Here is a 21,807-nt window from a genome sequence, read left to right on the forward strand (position 1 = left end):
TGGTTTCTGTGAGCTCTCACCTTAGGTATTGTAAAGATGAGCTCTCCATCCTGCTTCAGGTGCAGGGGTGCGTAGAATCCAGTTACGTCACTGGATGGGAAATAGTTGCGGACACTGTGTCCTTTCGTCTCTCCAGCGGTAGCCGTAAGTATGAGTGTCTTTTCTCCACAGGAGCCGGGGCCCAGAAACCTAAAGCTGGTAAGTCTCTTGGTGAGTATTTGTTCTCCGTGCTTAGTTAGTGCTCACCATGTATTCCTCTTATGCAGGTGCTGGGATGTAGCTGGCATCGTAGCCGCGGTGGAGGAAGGTAAGTGAAAGAAAAGCGACTGCTTACTTCTAATGATTGTCTTTTTCTGCTTACAGGTGCCGAGATGCTGCCGGCGACACAGCCTCTGTCGCGTGAGGAGGCACGTAAGTAAGTGGAAGAAATCTGGCCGCTTTAGAGCGGGCACCTCTAATGACTGTCTTTTTCTGTTTTTCAGGTGCCGAGATGCTGTCGGCGTCGTGGCCGCGGTGTAGTTCGGCGAGGCCACGGATGGGTAAGGCAAGGCGGCGCGGCTGCGAGCATTTGAGAGCGCTGCTAATCTTGTACCTTTCCTTTGCAGGATCGTCGGAGGTAGGATTGCCGAGGCCGGATTCCGGTAAGTAATTTCTAATGCTCGCCTTCTCTTTTCTTGTCTGTTTGCAGGTGTTCCGGGTGCTGGCGGGCGTGTCAGGAGCCAGGATGCAGGAGCCGACTCGGTGAGCGTCCTGCTGCTGATGCAGAATAACGCGAAGCACGTGTATTCCATCGGGCGTGGTTTAAATAGCAGAGAAGTGCTTCAGGTGTGTGTTCTTCCACCGGCCCCACCCGGGTAAGAAAAGAGTTCCTGAATAGAGGAAATAGTTCCTCCCAGCCCTGATGGCTGGGGACTTCAGCCAAACTGGATTGTTCTGGGTAAGTATGCAGCATGGTCTGCCTCAGGTAAGTCCACCCAAGCATTATTACACAGTTTATCAATATGAGCCCGGCACCTATGGCGCCGGGACTGAAGTCCTTTATGAGCCTGGCGCCAAAGGCGCCAGGACACGGTCCAAAGGGCCCCTGTAGGGGTCTGCTGGGTCCGGAGATGTGGAAGAAGGGTCTGCTTCCGGGGGCGCTGGGCCAGTCCTGGTTCCTCAGGAGTAGTGCTCATGACAGCACCCCCCCTCAAGGCCCCTCCCAAAATTGTCTTCCCCGGGGGTTTTGGTTTATCCGGAAAGGTTCGGTGAAATTTCTTGATTAGACGAGGAGCATGGACGTGGTCATAGGGTTCCCATGACCTCTCTTGAGGCCCGTAACCCTTCCAGTCAATCAGGTAGAACAGCTTTGATCTGATGATCTTAGAGTCCAAAATGTTTTTAATCTCGAATTCAGGTTCTCCATTCACTTGAATTGGTTCTGGAGGTTTGGTTAGTCTGGTTCCAGATTGCATGGGTTTCAAAAGCGATACGTGAAAAACAGGATGTATTCGCATATGAGCTGGCAATCCTAGTTTAACAGCCACTGGGTTTATTATGGCCGTAACTGGATATGGCCCCAGATATTTGGGATTAAAAGTGTGAGGTCCTTTGAGTGATAAGTGTTTGGTGGACAACCAGACCTGGTCCCCAATCTGGTATTGAGGGGCCTCGCTTCGGTGTTGATCTGCTCCTCTCTTGTACCTTTCCTTAGCTTGTTGTAAATGTGCAGCAGCTTCTTTGAAGGCTTTGGTAATAGCAGTGTGTAACTGATCCACGGCGGGTGTTCCAAGATCTTGAGGTGGATGGAGGTTGGAAGTTCGAGGATGAATTCCATACAAAGTGTAGAAGGGGCTTTGCCCGGTTCCAGAGTGAACGGAATTATTGTATGCATACTCAGCTATCCAAAGGATGTCCTTCCAGTTGCTCTCTGACTGTTGTAGCATGCATCGTAAATATTGTTCGAGAGTCTGGTTAGTTCTTTCAGTTTGACCATCGGTCTGGGGGTGATGGCTGGTTGAGAGTCTTACATCGATTTGAGCCAATTGACAGCAACTACGCCAAAAATGGGAAATAAACTGGCTTCCTCTATCTGAGATTAGTACCGATGGGAATCTGTGTAACCGGACAATGTTTTCAAGGAATTCTCTGGCTAGTACCGAAGCTGAGGGTAAGTCTTTTAACGGAATGAAGTGGGCCATCTTGGAAAACAAATCCACAATAACGAGAATAGTGTTGTACCCGGAGCAGGAGGGTAAGTCTGTGATAAAATCCATAGAAAGGGTGTGCCAGGGAGACGGTGGAATGTCTAATGGTTGGAGAAGACCAGCCAGTCTTTTCTTTTGACCCTTGTTTTGAGCGCACACACCACAGGACATCACAAATTCTTTTATGTCTTTTCTCCACGAATGCCACCAGAATTGTCTTCTCACTTTCTCTTCTGTTTTGGCAATGCCAGGGTGGCCCTCTATCAATGAATCGTGATAGCAGGAGATTACTTGCCTTTGCAAATCGGCGTGTGGTAGGAATAATCGTCCTCGGAAATAAGGCAAGTCATTGTTTAAAGTGAAATCCATTCCTTTTTGTAGCCAGTTCTGCAAGTCTGTTGGGTTCAGAAATTGTTTAACTTTTGCCTCAATGTCATCGATGGATTGTGAAGAAATCAGGCCCAAGATCCTTTGTTCAGGAATTATTGGTATAGGCTCTGGGTTGACAATGGTGTCTCCCATTCCAATCCGGGAAAGAGCATCTGCTTTGCCATTTTTGCTGCCGGGGCGGTAAGTGATCACAAAGTCAAATTCGGCAAAGAACAGGGCCCAGCGGAGCTGTCGAGAGGATTGAGCCTTGGCGGTTTTCAGGTACTGTAAATTCTGATGATCGGTGATCACCGTGATGGTGTGTCTGGCCCCAAGGAGATAATGACGCCAGGCCTTAAAGGCGGATTTAATAGCTAACAGTTCCTTGTCTGTGATGGCGTAGTTAACCTCAGGCGCCGAGAATTTTCGAGACCAGAACGCCACGGGATGTAATTGGTTAGTCTCTGGGTCTCTTTGTGAGAGGACCGCTCCCATTGCTAAGCTGGATGCGTCGGTTTCGACGATATAAGGGAGATCTGGGCGTGGGTGCTTCAGTATTGGCGCAGAAGTAAACTTGGCTTTTAGCTCTTGGAAGGCTTGTTCAGCTTCTTCAGACCACTCAAAATGTTTATTCTTTCTTAAGAGAGCCGTGATGGGTTGTACCACTCGTGTATACTCCGGAATGAATCTGTGATAAAAATTGGCAAAGCCTAACATGCTCTGAATGCCTTTTACAGAAGTAGGTGATGGCCATTTGAGAATAGCGTCCACCTTTCGCGGGTCCATGTGGACGCCTTTGGGTGTCAGGATAAAACCCAGAAATTCGACTTCAGTGGCATGGAAAACACATTTTTCAAGTTTGGCAAATAGTTTGTGTTGGCAAAGTTTTTCAAGTACTGTTCTAACATGATTTCGGTGATCTGCTTCCGAAGAGGAGTAAACAAGAATGTCATCTATGTAGACGACAACACAGACGTCAATGAGCTCCCTGAGGACATCATTCATAAAATATTGGAAGGCGGCCGGTGCATTACATAGTCCGAAAGGCATCACTTGGTACTCAAATAACCCATATTTAGTGCAAAACGCTGTCTTCCATTCATCGCCTTCCTTGATCCGTACCAAGTGATAAGCCCCCCGTAGGTCTAGTTTTGTATATATGCAAGCCTCCTTCACCTGGTCAAGGAGTTCCGGGATCAGAGGTAAAGGGTATCTGTTTTTTACCGTTATCTGATTCAGAGCGCGGTAGTCTATACAGGTTCTGAGGTCACCTTCTTTTTTTGGCACGAAGAACCGAGCCGAGGATGCAGGGGACTTCGATGGACGAATAAAACCATTGGCCAAGTACTGGTCCAGGTACTGTCGCAGGTGAAGGTTCTAAGGCTCGGTAAGGGCGTAGATCCTGCTGCAAGGAGGAGTTGCACCGGGTAGTAGATCTATCTGGCAATCGTATGACCTGTGGGGCGGTAAGGTGTTAGCCTGTTCCTTTTGGAAAACATCTTGAAACTCTCGATACTCTAGCGGTAATTGCAAACTGTCGGCCGTTACTGACGCTAGGCCAATGTCTGATCGTAGATAGCAGGTTTGTGCACACTCTGGGAACGTTATCGTCTTTGCTCGCCAATCAATCTGAGGATTGTGTTTTTCCAACCAAGGGATTCCCAGAATTATTTGAAATTGCGGAGCCTTGATCACGTCGAACACTATTACCTCCCGATGCCCGTCTTGGCCTAGTAATGTCACTTCAGTAGTGGTATGGGTTACCGGCCCGGAGGCGATCTCAGTCCCATCCACAGTGGTGATGACATCTTTAACAGCTTTTGGGCAAAGAGGTAGGTTCATCCTGGAAGCCAACTCGCGGTCCACGTAATTTCCTATAGCTCTACTGTCCACGTATGCCTTAATTGCATGCAATCTTTCTGGCTGCTTCGGATTTACGAGGACCATTGGCATAATGAAGTGCGAGGTCAAAGAACTGGTTTTTAAGCTCGGCAAGCGGACCTCTACGCTTATCGGGCAAGGTCGTTTCCCGGCTCAGACTTTTCGGAATTCTTGTCGGAAGCTCCTACGGTCTTCTTAGGTGGTTTTACAGGGCAGTCTCGAAGGAAATGTCCCGAGTTCCCACAATAGAGAGACAGTTGCATTTGCCGTCTTCTGTCACGCTCTTTCTGGGTTAAGGGGCCCTTTACAACCCCAATCTGCATAGGTTCGGTGCCATCGACACTTTTGCAGTTGCTCCGAGTCTTAGTGAAGATTCGGGTTTCAAACCTGGATCGATCCGCCTTCCTGTTTTGAAGCCTGTGATCTAATTGGACCACCAAATCAATATAATCCGAACAGTCCTGAGGTGGATTTACGACCTGGACCAGGACGTCTTTGCGTTCGCCGCGTAGACCTTGGTGAAATAGCGTGATTCTTTTCTCCTCGGGCCATCCAGTTTCCACAACTAACCTATTGAAGGATGCAATGTAGGCTAAGAGATCCTGGTTGCCCTGTTGTAGGGAAAGGAGTTAATTGTCCAGGGCCTACCCCTGGGAATGCCTTGCAAAAGGTCTTTCCATACTCGTCTGGAAGGCTTGGAAATTCCGAAGGATTGGATCATCTTGAGTAACCAGTGGAATTGACCAATCGGCGGCACTGCCGCTAAGATACGAAAGTACAAATGCTACCTTGGTCTGGTCATTCGGGAAGGCCGCGGGCCTGCAGAGAAAGTGCAATCGGCATTGATTTATGAACACTGCAAATCTTTTAGGGTCTCCAGCAAAACGTTCAGGTGGTGCCAGTGGCACATTTCCAGGTAGGTTGATTTGAACGGGATTGGTTGAAGTAACTGGGGTAAAATTCCCCACTAGATTGGGCAGAGGGGTTTGCCCCGCTTGGCTCTGTAATAACTATCTGGCAAGGTCGTCAGTTCGTTCCTTTGACACTATTAACTCTCTCCTGAGGGCGTTCGTCTCCTGGCGAGCAGCATGAACTTCAGCCCTTAATTCCCCCAGTAGCTGGGCCAGTTGATCTGCATCAGAAGTTTCCATAGCGCCTGGGTAGGAGATTATTGGTAGGCTTCGCGTTCTGTAACGCTCACCTGATTCCCACAGAGACGCTGACCCGAACTGGACTGCTACCGTTTCTTCTATCGTGAGGCGCAGGGCCCGGAAGATGCTCTGGACGGGGCCTCCGAATTTGGATTGCCTGGCTTGTAGAGTAAGTTTTCTGCAGGTGGAAGAAAAGGGATTGATTACCAGTTGGGGTGGATATGTGTTCCCACCAATCTCCCGTTTCTCACTCTTCTTGACCCCCAACTTGGTTTCTGTGAGCTCTCACCTTAGGTATTGTAAAGATGAGCTCTCCATACTGCTTCAGGTGCAGGGGTGCGTAGAATCCAGTTACGTCACTGGATGGGAAATAGTTGCGGACACTGTGTCCTTTCGTCTCTCCAGCGGTAGCCGTAAGTATGAGTGTCTTTTCTCCACAGGAGCCGGGGCCCAGAAACCTAAAGCTGGTAAGTCTCTTGGTGAGTATTTGTTCTCGTGCTTAGTTAGTGCTCACCATGTATTCCTCTTATGCAGGTGCTGGGATGTAGCTGGCGTCGTAGCCGCGGTGGAGGAAGGTAAGTGAAAGAAAAGCGACTGCTTACTTCTAATGATTGTCTTTTTCTGCTTACAGGTGCCGAGATGCTGCCGGCGACACAGCCTCTGTCGCGCGTGAGGAGGCACGTAAGTAAGTGGGAGAAATCTGGCCGCTTTAGAGCGGGCACCTCTAATGACTGTCTTTTTCTGTTTTTCAGGTGCCGAGATGCTGCCGGCGTCGTGGCCGCGGTGTAGTTCGGCGAGGCCACGGATGGGTAAGGCAAGGCGGCGCGGCTGTGAGCGTTTGAGAGCGCTGCTAATCTTGTACCTTTCCTTTGCAGGATCGTCGGAGGTAGGATTGCTGAGGCCGGATTCCGGTAAGTAATTTCTAATGCTCGCCTTCTCTTTTCTTGTCTGTTTGCAGGTGTTCCGGGTGCTGGCGGGCGTGTCAGGAGCCAGGATGCAGGAGCCGACTCGGTGAGCGTCCTGCTGCTGATGCAGAATAATGCGAATCACGTGTATTCCATCGGGCGTGGTTTAAATAGCAGAGAAGTGCTTCAGGTGTGTGTTCTTCCACCGGCCCCACCCAGGTAAGAAAAGAGTTCCTGAATAGAGGAAATAGTTCCTCCCAGCCCTGATGGCTGGGGACTTCAGCCAGACTGGATTGTTCTGGGTAAGTATGCAGCATGGTCTACCTCAGGTAAGTCCACCCAAGCATTATTACACAGTTTATCAATATGAGCCCGGCGCCTATGGCGCCGGGACTGAAGTCCTTTATGAGCCTGGCGCCAAAGGTGCCAGGACACGGTCCAAAGGGCCCCTGTAGGGGTCTGTTGGGTCCGGAGATGTGGAAGAAGGGTCTGCTTCCGTGGGCGCTGGGCCAGTCCTGGCTCCTCGGGAGTAGTGCTCATGACAGTAGCCGTGGCCGAGGAGTCGTCGATGGACGAAGTGTTCCAGATTGTCAAGGCTGCGGTGAGAAGTGGTGACTGGAAGGAGGTGCTCCAAAACAACTCCAGGTGGCAACTGAGGGCTCAGAAGGACCTTCAGGCACTCTTGAGGGTGAGGCACAAACTATCGATATCGGAAGATGGACTACTGCTGCGGGGACGGCAAATTGTCATTCCACAAGCCCTGAGGAACCGCGTCCTGGAACTGGCTCATAAGGGGCACCAAGGTATCACCAAGACAAAGGCGCGGCTCAGACCCAAGGAATGGTTCCCCAATCTGGAAAGTCTGGTGGAATTGTATGTGAAAAGGTGTTTACCATGCCAAACGGCGAGTCCGGTTGAGAGGGCTACGCCCATCAGTTCCATGGAAAGGAGTGTGAAGCCGTGGGGCACCATCCATGCTGATTTTGGATCAACGGGAAGGGGCATGTACTTTTTGGCAGTGGTTGACCAATGGTCGAGGTACCTGGAGGTGGAAGTGGTGGAATCGACAGCGACTGAACACACCATCAGGGCGTTGGACAGAATGTTTGCCACGCATGGTTTCCCTGAAATGTTGTGCTCGGACAATGGACCCCCATTCACGGGAAACCAGTTTGCGCAGTACTTGAAGGAAAAAGGCATCCAACATCAGAAGGTCTCGCCTCTCTGGCCTCGGGCGAATGGTGAAGCTGAAAGAATGATGCAGACTCTTAAAGTGTTCAGAATATCTACCAATGGAGGGAGTGATCTACGGCAGAAATTGGTCGAGTTCCTAAGGGAATACAGAACCACGCCCCACCAGTCCACGGGTGTCGCCCCAGCCGAAGCGCTGTTTGGACGCTGTCCGAGAGGTTTGATACCCGAGATGGGGGGCCGAGAACCCGGGGTTATCAACAACGAGAAAGTCCGGGAAGAGCGTGCGGCATGCAACATGAAGGAGAGTGCGAGGAGATGTTTGCAAGACAAGAAGGTGGCCGTAGGTGATTCGGTGTTAGTGCAGAATCGTCGACCTGAAGGGAAGCTGTCACTACCATACGAACCCCAGCCGTGGACCGTTACCCACGTGAAGGGGACCATGGTCACCGCGGCCAATGAACGATGGACAATCACCCACAACCAATCTTTTTTTAAGAAAGTGGACGTTCCCTGTCAGGAGGCGGGCCCAGACGATGGAGCCTCATTGGAAGCGGGGGGCGGAGAGCCCCGGAGCGGATGCCCCACCAGAGGTGCTGCCGCGGTTGGAGTGCCCCTGAGCGATCCCCCATAACAGCCACCGATATCCTGTGCGACATGATCGCAGGCCGCCTGCTCGTCTCAAGCACTACGTCCTGGACTCGGGAGACTGAGCCGGCGTCAGAGCCAGGTCAGCCACCCACACTGGGTCCAGTTATCGTTTTCCATGTTGTAATGTTGTGTTTGATGCAAGTTTGTTTAATTAAAGAAAAAAAGAGATGTGACGTTGTCAGTGTAAACGACACATGCGCAAGCCTCGTTTTGGGTCGTGCATGTGCATTTTGAATATAGAACGACCGTGCGGCAGTTGCCGCCGGGACCTTGGAAAGCATGGACGCATGTGTCATGTCTCAATGATTGTGTGCGTGCGCGTGTTAGTACAGGGCGGCCCGAGGCACCGGCTCGCCCACAACATGCAGTAGCACTATGTAAAAGCAATTCCTAAAGTGTTACTGTTAAAATGTCTGGTTAAAATCAATAACATTTTAGGAAACATATCATACATTTTTTTTGCAAAGGTCGTATTACAGATCACCAAAAATGTGCTTCGCGATCCACTAACCATGTCAATGTGCAGCCAATATGGTTTCCTCTTTATTCTTTCTGTTAAAGGGAAACGGCAGTTTCGAGAAGGAGACATTTATTTCTAAAGGGTTTCCTTTTCATGTGGATCATTAAATATTCTTAAAGCTGTCCTTAATGCGTGAAAATATTGCACCGCTCATGCAACTTCTTCCAGAGTTCCCGCAGCTGCTTGCACAGTAAAAGCTGCAATAGAGATCTGCTTCTTGACTTCCTCCCACGCTTTCTGCTGATCTGCTTTGCTCTCAATGTCAAACATGGCGTCATAGATTCCAGGGAAAGATTCTCCCGCGTACTTGTTGTGGCTGCTTGGTGCAAAGATGATGTGCCTGTGGAAATAGACACAGGTTAATTAATGCCCAGCTAATCAGATGCTTCAATGTCCAATATAAAGAAAAAAGGATAATCCCCGGAAAATAGCAACATGAATTTTGGCGTTAGGGATTGGTTGCCAAGATAGAATAAAGTATAACAACGAGCAATGTCAGCAGTTTGGGCTTTTAGACATGAGAAGGGCACTTGCCAGGCACTGCCATAGTGGGATTAACTGGTCATTGATGGAAGCAGGTGCAAAATGGAGCAAGTACCCGGGCATCTAATAGCAGTGCTTGGCAAATACTTAATACTTATGCACAAGCCATAAATATTGGCTTTGCCAATCAATGCTTGTTTTTAACAGGACTTCGGTGAAGGACACACATAGTGCTTAAAAATCTAGTCGCTGAAGACAGACATGGGTAAGACATTTTTATTACACCTCTGCAGGTTTACGCCTCCAATTAAGTCATTAACTCTTAGAAGACTGCTTTGGAAAAACACTGGCAGGCACCTCGAGTGTACAGTTTGCTGGTATGCCTTGATTAAAGAGAGCTCACTAGAAGATGTTTTGGGTTACAGGCCATAGGGATTAGCATGTCCAAGGGCAGTGAATGGGTGGGCAAATACCAAACAACACCTGAAAGCTAGCTGTGTGTCCCTCCTCATATGCCATTTCTCCCTAGCTGTAGTCTTATGCATTCGTTTTGGCTTACAGGTGGTGCATGTGCCACCTAATAGCCCAAACCAAAGAGAGGGGAGGAAAAATCCCTGCAAGAAATAATGGAGACAGTGGGGGAACAGCGTGTCTTGGGTGTGCACGGGGGAGCTCACCCCCTTCCCCAGAAGAATATGACATTGTCATTGTGACACACCGAGACACAGAGAATAATCCCTGCGTCCACACTCGTGCATCGGTCCCACAGCCTCACCAAACAGTGAGCAGCTCAACGATATAAAAGGAAGAAAAACACAACTAGCAGTATATTTATCTCAGATGCTGGAGCAGCAAGAAAAGATGAAGAAGAAGCGTTCCAGGAATGCATTACAGGGATAGACTAGACAGTGAATAGAGGGCAGAAGGGTATATATATATAAGTATATGGGCATTTAATAACAGTGCCTGGTAAATGATTAATCATTATAAATTAGCCAAAACTGATAGCTTTTTAAATTATTGTTTTAACAGGAAATCAGTGAAGGACACGCATAGTACTTATAATTCGAGTGGCTGAAGGCAGACCTGGTTAAGACATTATGACACCAGTAGCGCTTTTACAAGTCAAATTAACTCTCAGAAGACAGCTTTGAAAAAACACCGGCAGGCACTTTTCCAGGAGGAGGTGTTTTGGGCAGGAGGGGCATATTGATTAGGGTCAATAGGTGGGCAAATAACCAAACAACATCTACAAGCTGTGTGTCCCTCCTCGTGTGCCATTTCTCCCTATCAGGACTCTAGTGCTGTAGTTTTGGCTTATAGGTGGCGCTAAAGTGAGGCAATTATACATGATGGATAAGGCATGGGCATCCAGTAAGCAATATGGCATGATCTATGATGTCTTAATTTGAATGATCACTGAGATGGGTGGAAGGACTCACTGAAAGGAACCTTAGGGCTAAGGGAATTTATCAGACAATATTTGGAATACATTAATTATGCAATGAAAAGGCATCTGTAGCAGTTGTGTGCTACAGAAGTATATTGGCGTACCCCGTAGGACTAAACATACCAGAAGTAAACCTGTTGTGATCCAATAAAATCCTGAGCCGTCATTTAAAGTGAATCTCTTGTCACATAATACTGTTTTGGGAACATGTACTAAACAATTTCAATTGTCACAACAACGCAAATATGTGCAGGTGCTACTTCCGTAAATAAAACACCTACTCAAAGTAAACCCCTTCCCATACACAGAACCATATAAATAAGAAACCATCAAACAATAAGGCATCCACGTGTGGCACATGAAGATACCTTTCTCCCCTACTACATCCACAACTGTTTGCATATAGGCTAGTTCACAAGTGTCCATAGTCCCCTTGATCCCCTGACAACCCGCCATTTCTAGATTTCAAGACTGGAGCGTCAAGACTCATGTTGTGGCCGCCATTTTCAGGGACTGGTTTGCAACATAAGAGAACACATACTGTTGTCAGTGTCATGTGGTTGAATACTCACTGCACTGATAAACGTAATTTTCCTTTCCCATGGTGCGAGTTAGGCGGTTGTTTCCAGCCTCGCAGGTTGCACAATCTCAAGAGTGCATTAGGCAGCGTTTGGCTAATTATTACATCATTAAAGTCACATCATTTTCTTTGTAGAAGTTAGTTGGGTGTACCACACAGGACTGAACCCCTGAAGCGCCTCCAATTTTGTAACTTGTCCAAAAATAGGTAATTCTTTCTTGGCTTTTACCATGATTAGCATTCCAGAGATGAAGCTTAGTATACTCTCCGACATCTGGGACTTTGAACCATCTAATGCTGGAAGCTCCCGTCGGATTGAATGCAGCAACAGTATTTACGAAAAATGTCTATTAACCTTTGCCTGGATTACTCACTAGGCAGTGCTTTAACTCCAGGATGTGCTGGGGTGAAAAGTGATGCTTGCCTGTCAAGTCCAGGAGTGTGGCATCTCTCTAGGGGATACCCATCAATGGAAGACTTACTTATTCTTAAAGTTCTTGATGATCTGTTAGTCCTATGTGGTTGAAACCCCAATGCACTTCTGGTAATTAAAGTTAGAGGCAGAAAATGCTTACTTCTAACCTCAGACCTCACTCAATGATATGGAGCCAAATGTATTTTTAAAAGATGTTGGTCTGTTTACCTTACCTCCTTTTCCCTATAAATGTATTAGTACTCACCACATATATATATTGGGTTGGGTCTTTCTCTCAAACATCTCTCAGGTTTCTGCAATGCTCTCTTTATGTTACTCTCTACTTGAATAATGCAAACAAGAGTTGAATAGTGCTTAAACTGAGACATTGCACTCTATTCTTTAAAAACAAACCTTATGGTTCACCAGCTCAACCATAGATCATCAAAAGATCACAATGTCTACGTCTCTATAGAGGGCTGTGGACAAAGCACACACAAGAGAACACATAAAAGGGGATTGAAGTGCCAGCCCTTTCGCCTCACAGGTCTAAGCCTGAAGGGCCCACAGTGGAGGATGTTCCAGTTTGTGGCAAGGAGCCACGTTGCGGCTGGATCATAGTTAAGCGACTGAATGATGCTTATGTTCATGTAAGGGAACCTGTAAGGTATGTTAGTTGATATATTATTCTTTCCACCAAGTGGGCTCCCTGATTTACAATCCCACCCCACAATTCCAGGGACAGGCTAATTTCAAAATCAATATTTTGTTTTATTAAAATAAAAAGAATGCAAAGGTTGGCCACAAGTTTTATGCAAGGGAACTCGCCACAATATTACAATTACAGGAGCCAGTCTACAAAAATGATATGCACCTTTCTGAATAAATATTGCTATATTTCTCACCCACATGTATCCATTTACATAATCAAATCTCTATGTGTTTAGTTCTGAATTGCGATAAGCTTTCTAGTCATAATTCTGCCGCGTGTCGATCACTGTATCAAAGCTTTCTCGATTTAAAGAAAAAAGCTCCAAATTAAACATGCAGTTTCATTTACAAATGAATCAAAAAATGTTGCTTTGTTCAATAGCACCAATAAATGCTAGAATCAAAGAACTGTTGCATTTCTTACATTTCCCTTGTAAATCTGGTGCTGTGGGATGTTTATACGTGTGTGCAGTTCAGAGTAAGCTTATCATGAATTGCATCAGAATTCTGCAGGTTTTGATTAGGAAAGTGGTCTTATCAATTCAGATGGACAACATTTTTTGTTCACCCAACCAACCTTGGAGAATGGTTTTAGGATTTTATTAAATAGGTATAAGTGCCCCTGTCCTTTTATTATGAGGCATTAGTCGCACAGGCGCAAGGACTTTTTTTATGTACTATGTAATCAATAGTGAGGGGATTGCGTGGGATATACATTCATGTAATTTTCTATGAGAGTAGAAATGACAGAATTAAACCTGCTCTCACTTCCCAATCCGTATTACATAGTTATGGCTTTCACAGAACACACAATCACGAAGATCTTCATTAGGTGATGTTACATCCATCTTCATATCACAGCATAAGTTTAACAAGTTCTTTGAATGCACTTTGGGTACAATTAATTGAGATTATAATTTACACAGACTTGCGCACCGACTGCATAACATGCGATCTGTATCACTGCATGTACAGCTCAGAAATGTATTTTGGGTTGGACTGAAATGGCATCTACCTTGATTTTAAATGCAGTGAAATGCACTTTTAATTTCCCATTACAAAATTTAGGTATTTTGGTAGCATCCTTTTCAAACCACCCCGCTTCTTGGACTTATCAGGGGAATAGTTCTAGAGAGCATCTACAGTTTCTACTGGGTAATTCTCAAACACATTTTGAATTGATCTTTAATGGCATAGGTCCAGTATAGACACTTTCAGATTGGAAATCTCCCAGTCAGCAAATCCCCTTCCTTATCTGCTTCTATGAAGATAGGACTGCCTCTGGTTAACTTGTTTCCAATTGTATAATGGATTAGTCTTTGGGCGTCATTACGAAGAAGGCGGTAGGGGGTTAACTGGACCGGTAGAGTGGCCAGCCCCGTTAACCCCCTACCGCCTCATTACAAGGTCCGCTCACGGGTCCCGCTAAGGACGCCTGGTTTCACCAGACGTCCTTAGCGGGTCCCGCGAGCGGTCCAGCATGCTAACAACAGGCCCGTCATTAACGGGCCCGTTGTTAGCATGCTCCCCATTCCCATTGAGCCCTATAGGGGTTCAAATGGGAATGGGGATGGGGATGTACCGGGTCTGGGTTCCCTGAATGGGGAAATACCGGGCCCTCCAAGGTCGGAATGGCCCGATATTTCCCTATTCAGGGAACCCTGACCCGGTACCCGGAATGGGGGTAGCCATGCCGCAAAAAGCGGCATGGCTACCTCCTTCCTCGTAAAGAGGCCCTTGTCATCTGCAGATAATATCCATATTCAGCACTCACCCACTAGGAACAGATGGTGTTATTTCCTGCATCTTTCTCCAGAGTCAAAATCCTAGGCCTTCTATGCTCCCCTTTGTTATATATTCCCATGCTTATGTCATGATTATGTCACATTATTTGATTGGCCAGTATTTCCATTGTCCTGCCTCACAGTCAGACACTCAAAGAATTCCCCTCCCCCACCCCCAATCTTCATTGGTTGATTATAATTTGTGGGACATGTGAAAGAAAAAGACAAAAAGACGTGGGCCCAATCTACTCCTAATATTAATACATTCAAAATAATGTGGATTCCACAATTTATGTTAGCAACCTGCAACCGCAATGAAATAGGGATATTAGTAATTCCCTGGCCTATTTATCATTTTATTATTTTTTGATTAATTCAGGAAACTAGCGCCTCAACACAGTGTTCAGATTATTTGGTTTTTATTTTATGAGAGAAAATCCATCATCTATGCTTTAACATGCACTTGCAAAGTTGCGTGTTTATAAATTAATGAAAGGTTTACATTTTCTGGCTTGTTTTCAGCAAACAATTTAGCCAGAAAATTCTGACACAGAGCCTCCATTGTTTGACTATCCATTAGGCTGCATCTGGTCAGCATCATTGCCTTCAATCATCTCCAAGTGGCAAATTAATGGCAGTGAAGTATTGAGGCCAGGCCCTATCAAACAGGACTAATGTTGATCCGTGAGCACATCACAACTTTCAATTTTGGGGAATGTTAATAGGTTTATTTTTAAATATTTCTTCTTTAACTTGGATCCTGCGGGAGGGGCCTAGTGTATATGTTGTGTTCTCTGTGTGCTGTGACGAACTGAGGGATTGTCCCTTCTCCCCAAAGGGGAGCCCCGACCCTGGTGAGGCTAGGGAGGCAAGACCATACATGCCAACCCTCCCGATTTAGGCGGGAGACTCCTGATTTTCGAGTGAAAAATACTGGTATTTTTCACGTTCTCCCGCCTAAAATAATTATTTCCCCAATGCATTCCAATGGCAAAATTGTTGTCTCCCGATTTCGCTGTAGAAATCTCCCTCTCAGCCGCTTGTTGGAATGTTGGCATGTATGCAAGACCGTTCCACAATACCCTCCCTAGGGATAAAGGCAAGTGGGACCTCACTGGGAGAGACTCCGCCTTTGGGGACAAGGACTCCCGTTCCTTTGAGGAGCTCCCTAAACCATGTCACATGATGTACTACTTGGGAATATCTAATATCCAAAGTAGTATCACGTCCCGAGACTTGGCTGAGGAGAAAGTTATTTTATGCCATCACCAGGAAGATAACAAAAATGTCTCTTTAAATAAAAATCTCCAATCAACTGGGACGAGAAGATTGAAGAAAGAGTGCATGCCGAATGAAGCCAAGAGAGGATTGCATACCCAGGCAAGGGAGGTCCCATGGGAGCGTAAGAGCTGGAGGAGGTGGAGGCCGAGATAGCTGCGGAGCCCGCGATGTACAGAAGTGCTCAGAGCGCGGGAAGCAAATGTTGGAAGCCCAGCATGTGGAGAAAGCGAGAAGCAGAGACGAGTGGACTCCAAAGTGGAGCAGTGGCATTACCACAAAGATGTAGTGGTGGGCAAGCTGCCCGTCTAACAACACAGCCACTGTACCAAGCAGAAATTGGCAAATGCTACAGTCTCCCATCGGGATACCGAGGCACCAAGAGAAGCACAAGGAGAAGATGCCGGCGGAAGAGAGCCGACAGAGGAACCGAGTGAAGATGAAGGTTGCATGCCAGTACAGGCCCTGGTGACATTTCCCCGAAAGTCTGAAGGTAACAGGTACAATGGGAACCAGGAGGCCGAGCAGGGCACATTATGCAAGCGTAGAGACTAGTCTCAGTACAACTGATGAAGTCATAAATCTAAACCTGATGAACTTGAACAGTGATAAAATAAGAAGGATCATAAAAAATCCTGAGAGAGGGAATCAGCAGAATGTGGGTCAAACTATCACACGAAGAGGGAAAACACCCAGTTACTCAAGGAACATTGAGGGCAACATAACAGAGACATAATATTATAATTTGAAGGGCAGACAAGCCTCAGAAATAAATGATATACAGAAAAGACTACGCCAAGAAAGGTTGAAGCCTAATTGTAAACAACACATAGGAAAAGACACTTTCCACAGTTACCAAGAATATATTATGTTACGTTATGTTAGCAGATTTATAAAACTTGCATTCTCCAAAAGGCATCTTGGCACTCAAGAAAATGAACAGAAGCTGAGCAAATTCTAAAGCTAAAAATAGCTAGAATAGAAATGTTTTCAATAGAATAGAATAGACGTCTAAATGCCAATTCAGGGTTTGAAATTGAGGGGATCTGGGAGCTATTTAGCTCCTGTTTCTAGCCATGAAGAGCCTGGTTAGCTTGAAACCTACCGCTACCAAAAGCTACTTTTGGCGCCCCAGACAATTGGTGTCTTACAAACATTCATGCGTGACATTAAATTTTGAGCATTTAAGAATGAAAATAAAGAAGAATTAGGACACATCTAGTACACATTTAAACATAAGGAATCAACCACAATGGACAAAAATGTCAAGTGTGCCCCTCATGTGGAAGTTAGATTTGCGGTGCGCTGGGTACTCGCTCCTGGTTCCCAAACGGTGGCTCCTACTTACTGGATGTTGCATGACACCCAGGAGCTGGTTTTAGTTCTTGCTCATCGAATCCTAATTTCAAACCCTGCATATGATTCTCAGTGGTCCTCAAAGATGGTGGCATAGCTTCACAGCCGCCACTGAAAAGGCATGACCCACGGTTCTAGACAACCGATACCGAGCAATCTAGATGTAACAGCCATCCTGAGATCGGGGGGGGGGGGACCAACCGAAATATATACGGACAGAACTTTGCTTGTAAAAATTCTGCACCTTTACTGTAAAAAAGACGGTGAACAATACAGAACGCTTTAAATTAAACCTGATTTACTAGAGGGAGCCAATGTAAATCAGGCAAAAAATATATTAGCACGAGTCAAAGGATTCGACCAAAGAAAGTCATCATTAAAGAGAAAAGGAAAGCCAAAAGTTTGCAAAGGGAACTACAGGAACTTGTACAGAAAGTAACAAGAGAATATTTGAAAATAGAATATTAACAAGAAACAAGAAAGATTAAAGAAGAAAAGTGCAAGAAGCATCCATTAGGAGAAGGGAGTCGTTCTCCTGTCCTCGAGTATGTTAGAATAGTGTTGGGGTGGGTTAGCATTAGTTTTGGACAGCGAACTTCTTCCTTTGGACTTTTATTGATGACTGACGAGCACCTTAGTTAGTAAATAACGGTAGGGAATACATCATAGCGAAAGGGAAAGTTAGACCTTATTCTTTAATAAACACATGTTGGAAATATCCTCAGGGTGTCTGTGTCCTCATTCTGACTCCACAGTGCCTAATGGATTAACTGGACAGTCGACCATAATTCTTTCCACTCTGAAAAATCCAAGCCAGTCAAATAGGAATCTTAACCTCGCCACATGGGAACCTGCATGCAGGGCAGAAGTGAAGTTTTGACTTTTGGGTTAGTTCAGCAGGAAGATGTAAAACAGGCATTGTTAAAGCAATCTCAATGCCTCTATTGATATGATGTGCATTAAAGCCTTATCTATTTCTATCGAAATGACAAAGTGTGATTAATTCCCACCAAATAATGTTTCAATGCCTTCATTCTTTCCTGCTCAACAAGTTTTAAAAAAAGGATCATTTTGCAATTACAACTGTGCCAATAAAGTGAAATGTGCCCGCCACTGGGCCTCCAAACAAAGAGCTAAGAAACTCAGATCTGGCGGCACGACTTGCGAAGGATTTACTGGATTTAACAGATAGATGCCAACTATAGATAAGAATACTCTAAATGTCGAGCTCATAGCGCCCTTACAAACACCATCAGGGAAAAAGCGCATGGGCAGTCCAGACCTAAATCAAGTGCAACCCCATAATGAAACCAGAATCTCACACTCTCCATCAAAATCATATCCGCAATTATCCCAAAGGACTGGGAATGGGTACGTAGAGAAGGATGCAACAAAGGTGAAAAAGACATTGGGGCTCATTACAAGTATGCTGGTCTGGAAGCAACGGTGCCGTTGTTTCCGGACCGGCACAGTACAGGTCTGCCTGCTGAAGGCACTGTGCCCGACAGGTCTGACCTACCAGGCACAGCGGCCATGGTAGGCAGACCGGCACGGAAGCACCGGCACCATTAGCAATGGTGTCGGTGCTTCCATGGTCCCCACTCCCATAGAGTCCTATGTGACTCTATGGGAATGGGGACTTACAATTTATTGGCGCCTGACTTTCTGGCCCGCTGGTGTTGTAATCTCCCGGTGGCACTGGGAAGTAAGGCGCCGGTAAATATTTACGGGTCCAGCTGAAACCCCGTCGGTAGCACTGGCACGGTTACCGCCGGACCCGTAATGAGCCACAAAGTCTAATAGAAATCTCACCCTGCTGCGATTTGAAGGAGATAAATCCATATGGGAAAATTGATCATCCAGCAGCAGAAGCTCCTCATTCCCTGTGAGGAGTATACAGGAGGACCCTGGTTAGAAGAGAGGATGTCAGATCAGGGAAGGAACTCCAACGAACTTCAACGAGAGAAGAGGTGACCAACATTCTGCATATGGTGATGACAGTGTTGTCCATCTCGCTAACCCCCTTTACTAAATTATACGAATCCATTAATAGCTCACTGCAAGACCAGGCCACTTTAATAGCAATGGCTCACGCAAAAATTACAGAAATGGAAAGTTTTGTTAATAAGCTCGAAGAGAGAGTGAACACAGTAGCAGAAACCTCAATCAAATGGCAAAACCCTCTATGTGACATGGCAAGAAGAGAGTCAACAGACAAAGCCCTACTAATGGAAGCAACAGTGGAAGATTGCAAATGGATGCAGAGCCAATGGAAAAAGGATCATGAAAGGAGAGAGGAGATCAACGGGATGGTGGGATTCGAATGGAGTTGTACAGAGAAAAAAGGAAACCAAGGCATTAAGCGTCGCATAAATCCCCTGGGGATGGCAAGAGACTAAGTTAGACTGAGGGTCCTGAAAGGATCAGTGAAACATGGCCTGGCTAAAAAAACAAATACCTTCCCAATATTCCACCAAACAGAAGCTCTGGTAGGTCCAGAGGGGAAAGGCCAAAATCATGTACAAATGGATAAAAATGAGGGAAAAATACAAAATAATAAAACTGGGAGGAAAAGAAAGTCCAACGGATCTAGAGCCTTCTTAAGGAATATAAGAATCCCTCCACCATTAGACATGATTCAACCACTGAAGCGACCCAGAAGAGAACTGGCGATGCCCCAGGAAGAATCTCCACAAAAGTGCATGGTCCCAGCAAATACACAATTGACACTCTCTAGTGGAGATTGAGGAGATCGACACCTCCTTGGAGACCTGTTTAAGTGATTTGTTAGAAACAATGGAAAGGGAGGAAGAGGATGGGAAATGGAATAATCTAAGCTGTTCCGATTGGGCTGCAATAGAGCGACAGGAGAAGCGACTAACAATAGACCCAATCCTGGGGCTATCCACCTCGCACACCGAGAAGGAAAAATCAAGCCTGTTAACAAAAAAAGATTCTACCTTTAAAACATTAGAAGAAAAAAGATTAGCCCTGAGAGAGGTGCTGCAGGAAGACCTCTGAGAAACATCCTGGGGAGGGCGTGGAGGGGAAATGAAAATGCAGAACACCAGGGTGAACAATCAAAGCACGTATAGAGGAATCCAACAAAAAGAAAACTAATCTTCAACCAAAAAAGCAAGATAAAAAAAGTATTCCTGGAGAGAATAATACCTGGATCAAATGTCCCTATCCTAAATCGCAGGAATGTGATGAAGCTCCTAGAGCATATCCCAACGATGATATATATATATATATATATATGGGATACATTACTCACCGTAATCGTATTTCTGATGCTTGTATCTGCTTAGATTCACATGCTGTGCATAGGCCGACATCTAGTGGAAGCTGCGGAGTATTACAGTTTGTTTTTTGAAACTCGAAAATGGGCGTCGACACAGGGCGTGCCAGTAATACTATCCCTAGTGTGACGTCCACTGTACCCAAGATCCCTCACGCGTCTAGGATCCTCAGATTGTATTTTTTCTGACATGAGGTAGCATGAGGAGTAGCGTGAGTACAGATAATCCAAGCAGATAGACAGAAAGGTAAGACTACAAGCCATCATGCGCCTTCTCTCAGAGGGGAGGAAGGGTGGGTCGCATGTGAATCTAAGCAGATACAAGCATCAGAAATACGATTACGGTGAGTAATGTATCCCTTCTGAGGCTTGTGGATTCTGCTTAGATCACATGCTGTGCATAGATTAGCAAGCAGTACCTGAAGAAGGAGGTGGGATGTGAGAAGGGTCATGAGCAAATAAGTGTCTTAGAACCGCTTGTCCCACTTGTGTATCTGCCTTGGAATGGGTGTCAATGCAGTAATGCTGAGTAAAAGTGTGAATAGAGCTCCAAGTAGCTGCTTTGCAAATGGTGTCAAGGGGTACATTTGCAATGAAAGCCAGAGTGGCCCCAATGCCTCTAGTAGAGTGGGCTCTTCGCGTGAAAGGCAGAGTTCTTTCAGAAAATGAGTAACACAGCTGGATACAGTTAATAATCAACTTCGAGATGGCACCTTTAGAGACGCGATCCCCCTCTCTGCCTGTAGCTACGGAGACAAACAGTTGATCTGTTTTTCTTAGCGGTCTGGTTTTATTTACATAGTAGAGGACCGCCCTACGCACATCTAGGGTGTGTAGTTTCACCTCAGCCGAGCTTTGCGGGTCCTGGAAGAAAGCCGGAAGCTCGATGGACTGGTTTACATGGAATTTAGATATAAATTTAGGTGAGAACCTAGGGTGTGTGCGTAAAACCAGTTTGTCTTTATGGACAGTAAAGAAGGGATCCTGCACTGACAGAGCCTGAATTTCACTGACCCTTCTTATAGAAGTAATAGCTACTAAGAAGGCCGTTTTATAAGTCAGGTGTTTGAGACTGCTTTTATGCATGGGTTCGAAAGGGGGGCCCATGAGCTTGGCTAGCACCACATTAAGGTCCCACCCTGGTGGTGGGTTTGAAATAGGAGGGTGAAGTCTCTTTACTCCTTCCATGAAGGCTTTAACTACTGGTACTTTCCACCACGAAACCTTGCTATGGGAAGTGGTGTAAGCCGACAGGGCTGCCAGGTGTACTTTCAGTGCGTTAAAAACCAATCCTGCATCCAGCAGGTGGAGTATGTACGTATCAATAGTGGAAGGAGTGCAATCAACGGGGTTGATTGATCTATTCTGGCACCAGATAACGAACCTCTTCCCTTGTCAAAGTAACCGTGCCTTGTGTTTGGTTTCCTAGATTCCTTTAAGATGTCCATACACCTCTGTGGCAAATTGAGATGTCCAAACTCTATGACCTCAGGAGCCATGCTGCCAGGTTCATTGAGTTGGGTTGTTGGTGCACTGTTTGACCTTGGTGCTGGGACAATAGGTTGTACCAGGCTGGAAGTTTGATGGGCTCGCAC

The 21,807-nt window shown here is 46.1% G+C and overlaps 1 protein-coding gene across 2 annotated transcripts in view; it reads right to left on the minus strand.

The window, feature by feature from the left end:
- Positions 1-4,347: 4,347 nt before the first annotated feature.
- LOC138527989 (glutamate carboxypeptidase 2-like) overlaps positions 4,348-21,807 on the minus strand; it is an 898,418-nt gene continuing 880,958 nt past the window's right edge. For both annotated transcript variants that reach the window (XM_069639404.1, XM_069639405.1), the window contains exon 19: positions 4,348-9,194. In XM_069639404.1, the coding sequence (XP_069495505.1) occupies positions 9,005-9,194 (190 nt within the window). In that variant the 3' untranslated portion in view covers positions 4,348-9,004. The remainder of the gene's footprint in view (positions 9,195-21,807) is intronic.

Source organism: Ambystoma mexicanum, chromosome 7q (genome assembly GCF_040938575.1).
Source record: "Ambystoma mexicanum isolate Mex_15411 chromosome 7q, UKY_AmexF1_1, whole genome shotgun sequence".
In the NCBI taxonomy this organism is placed as follows: Eukaryota; Metazoa; Chordata; class Amphibia; order Caudata; family Ambystomatidae; genus Ambystoma; species Ambystoma mexicanum.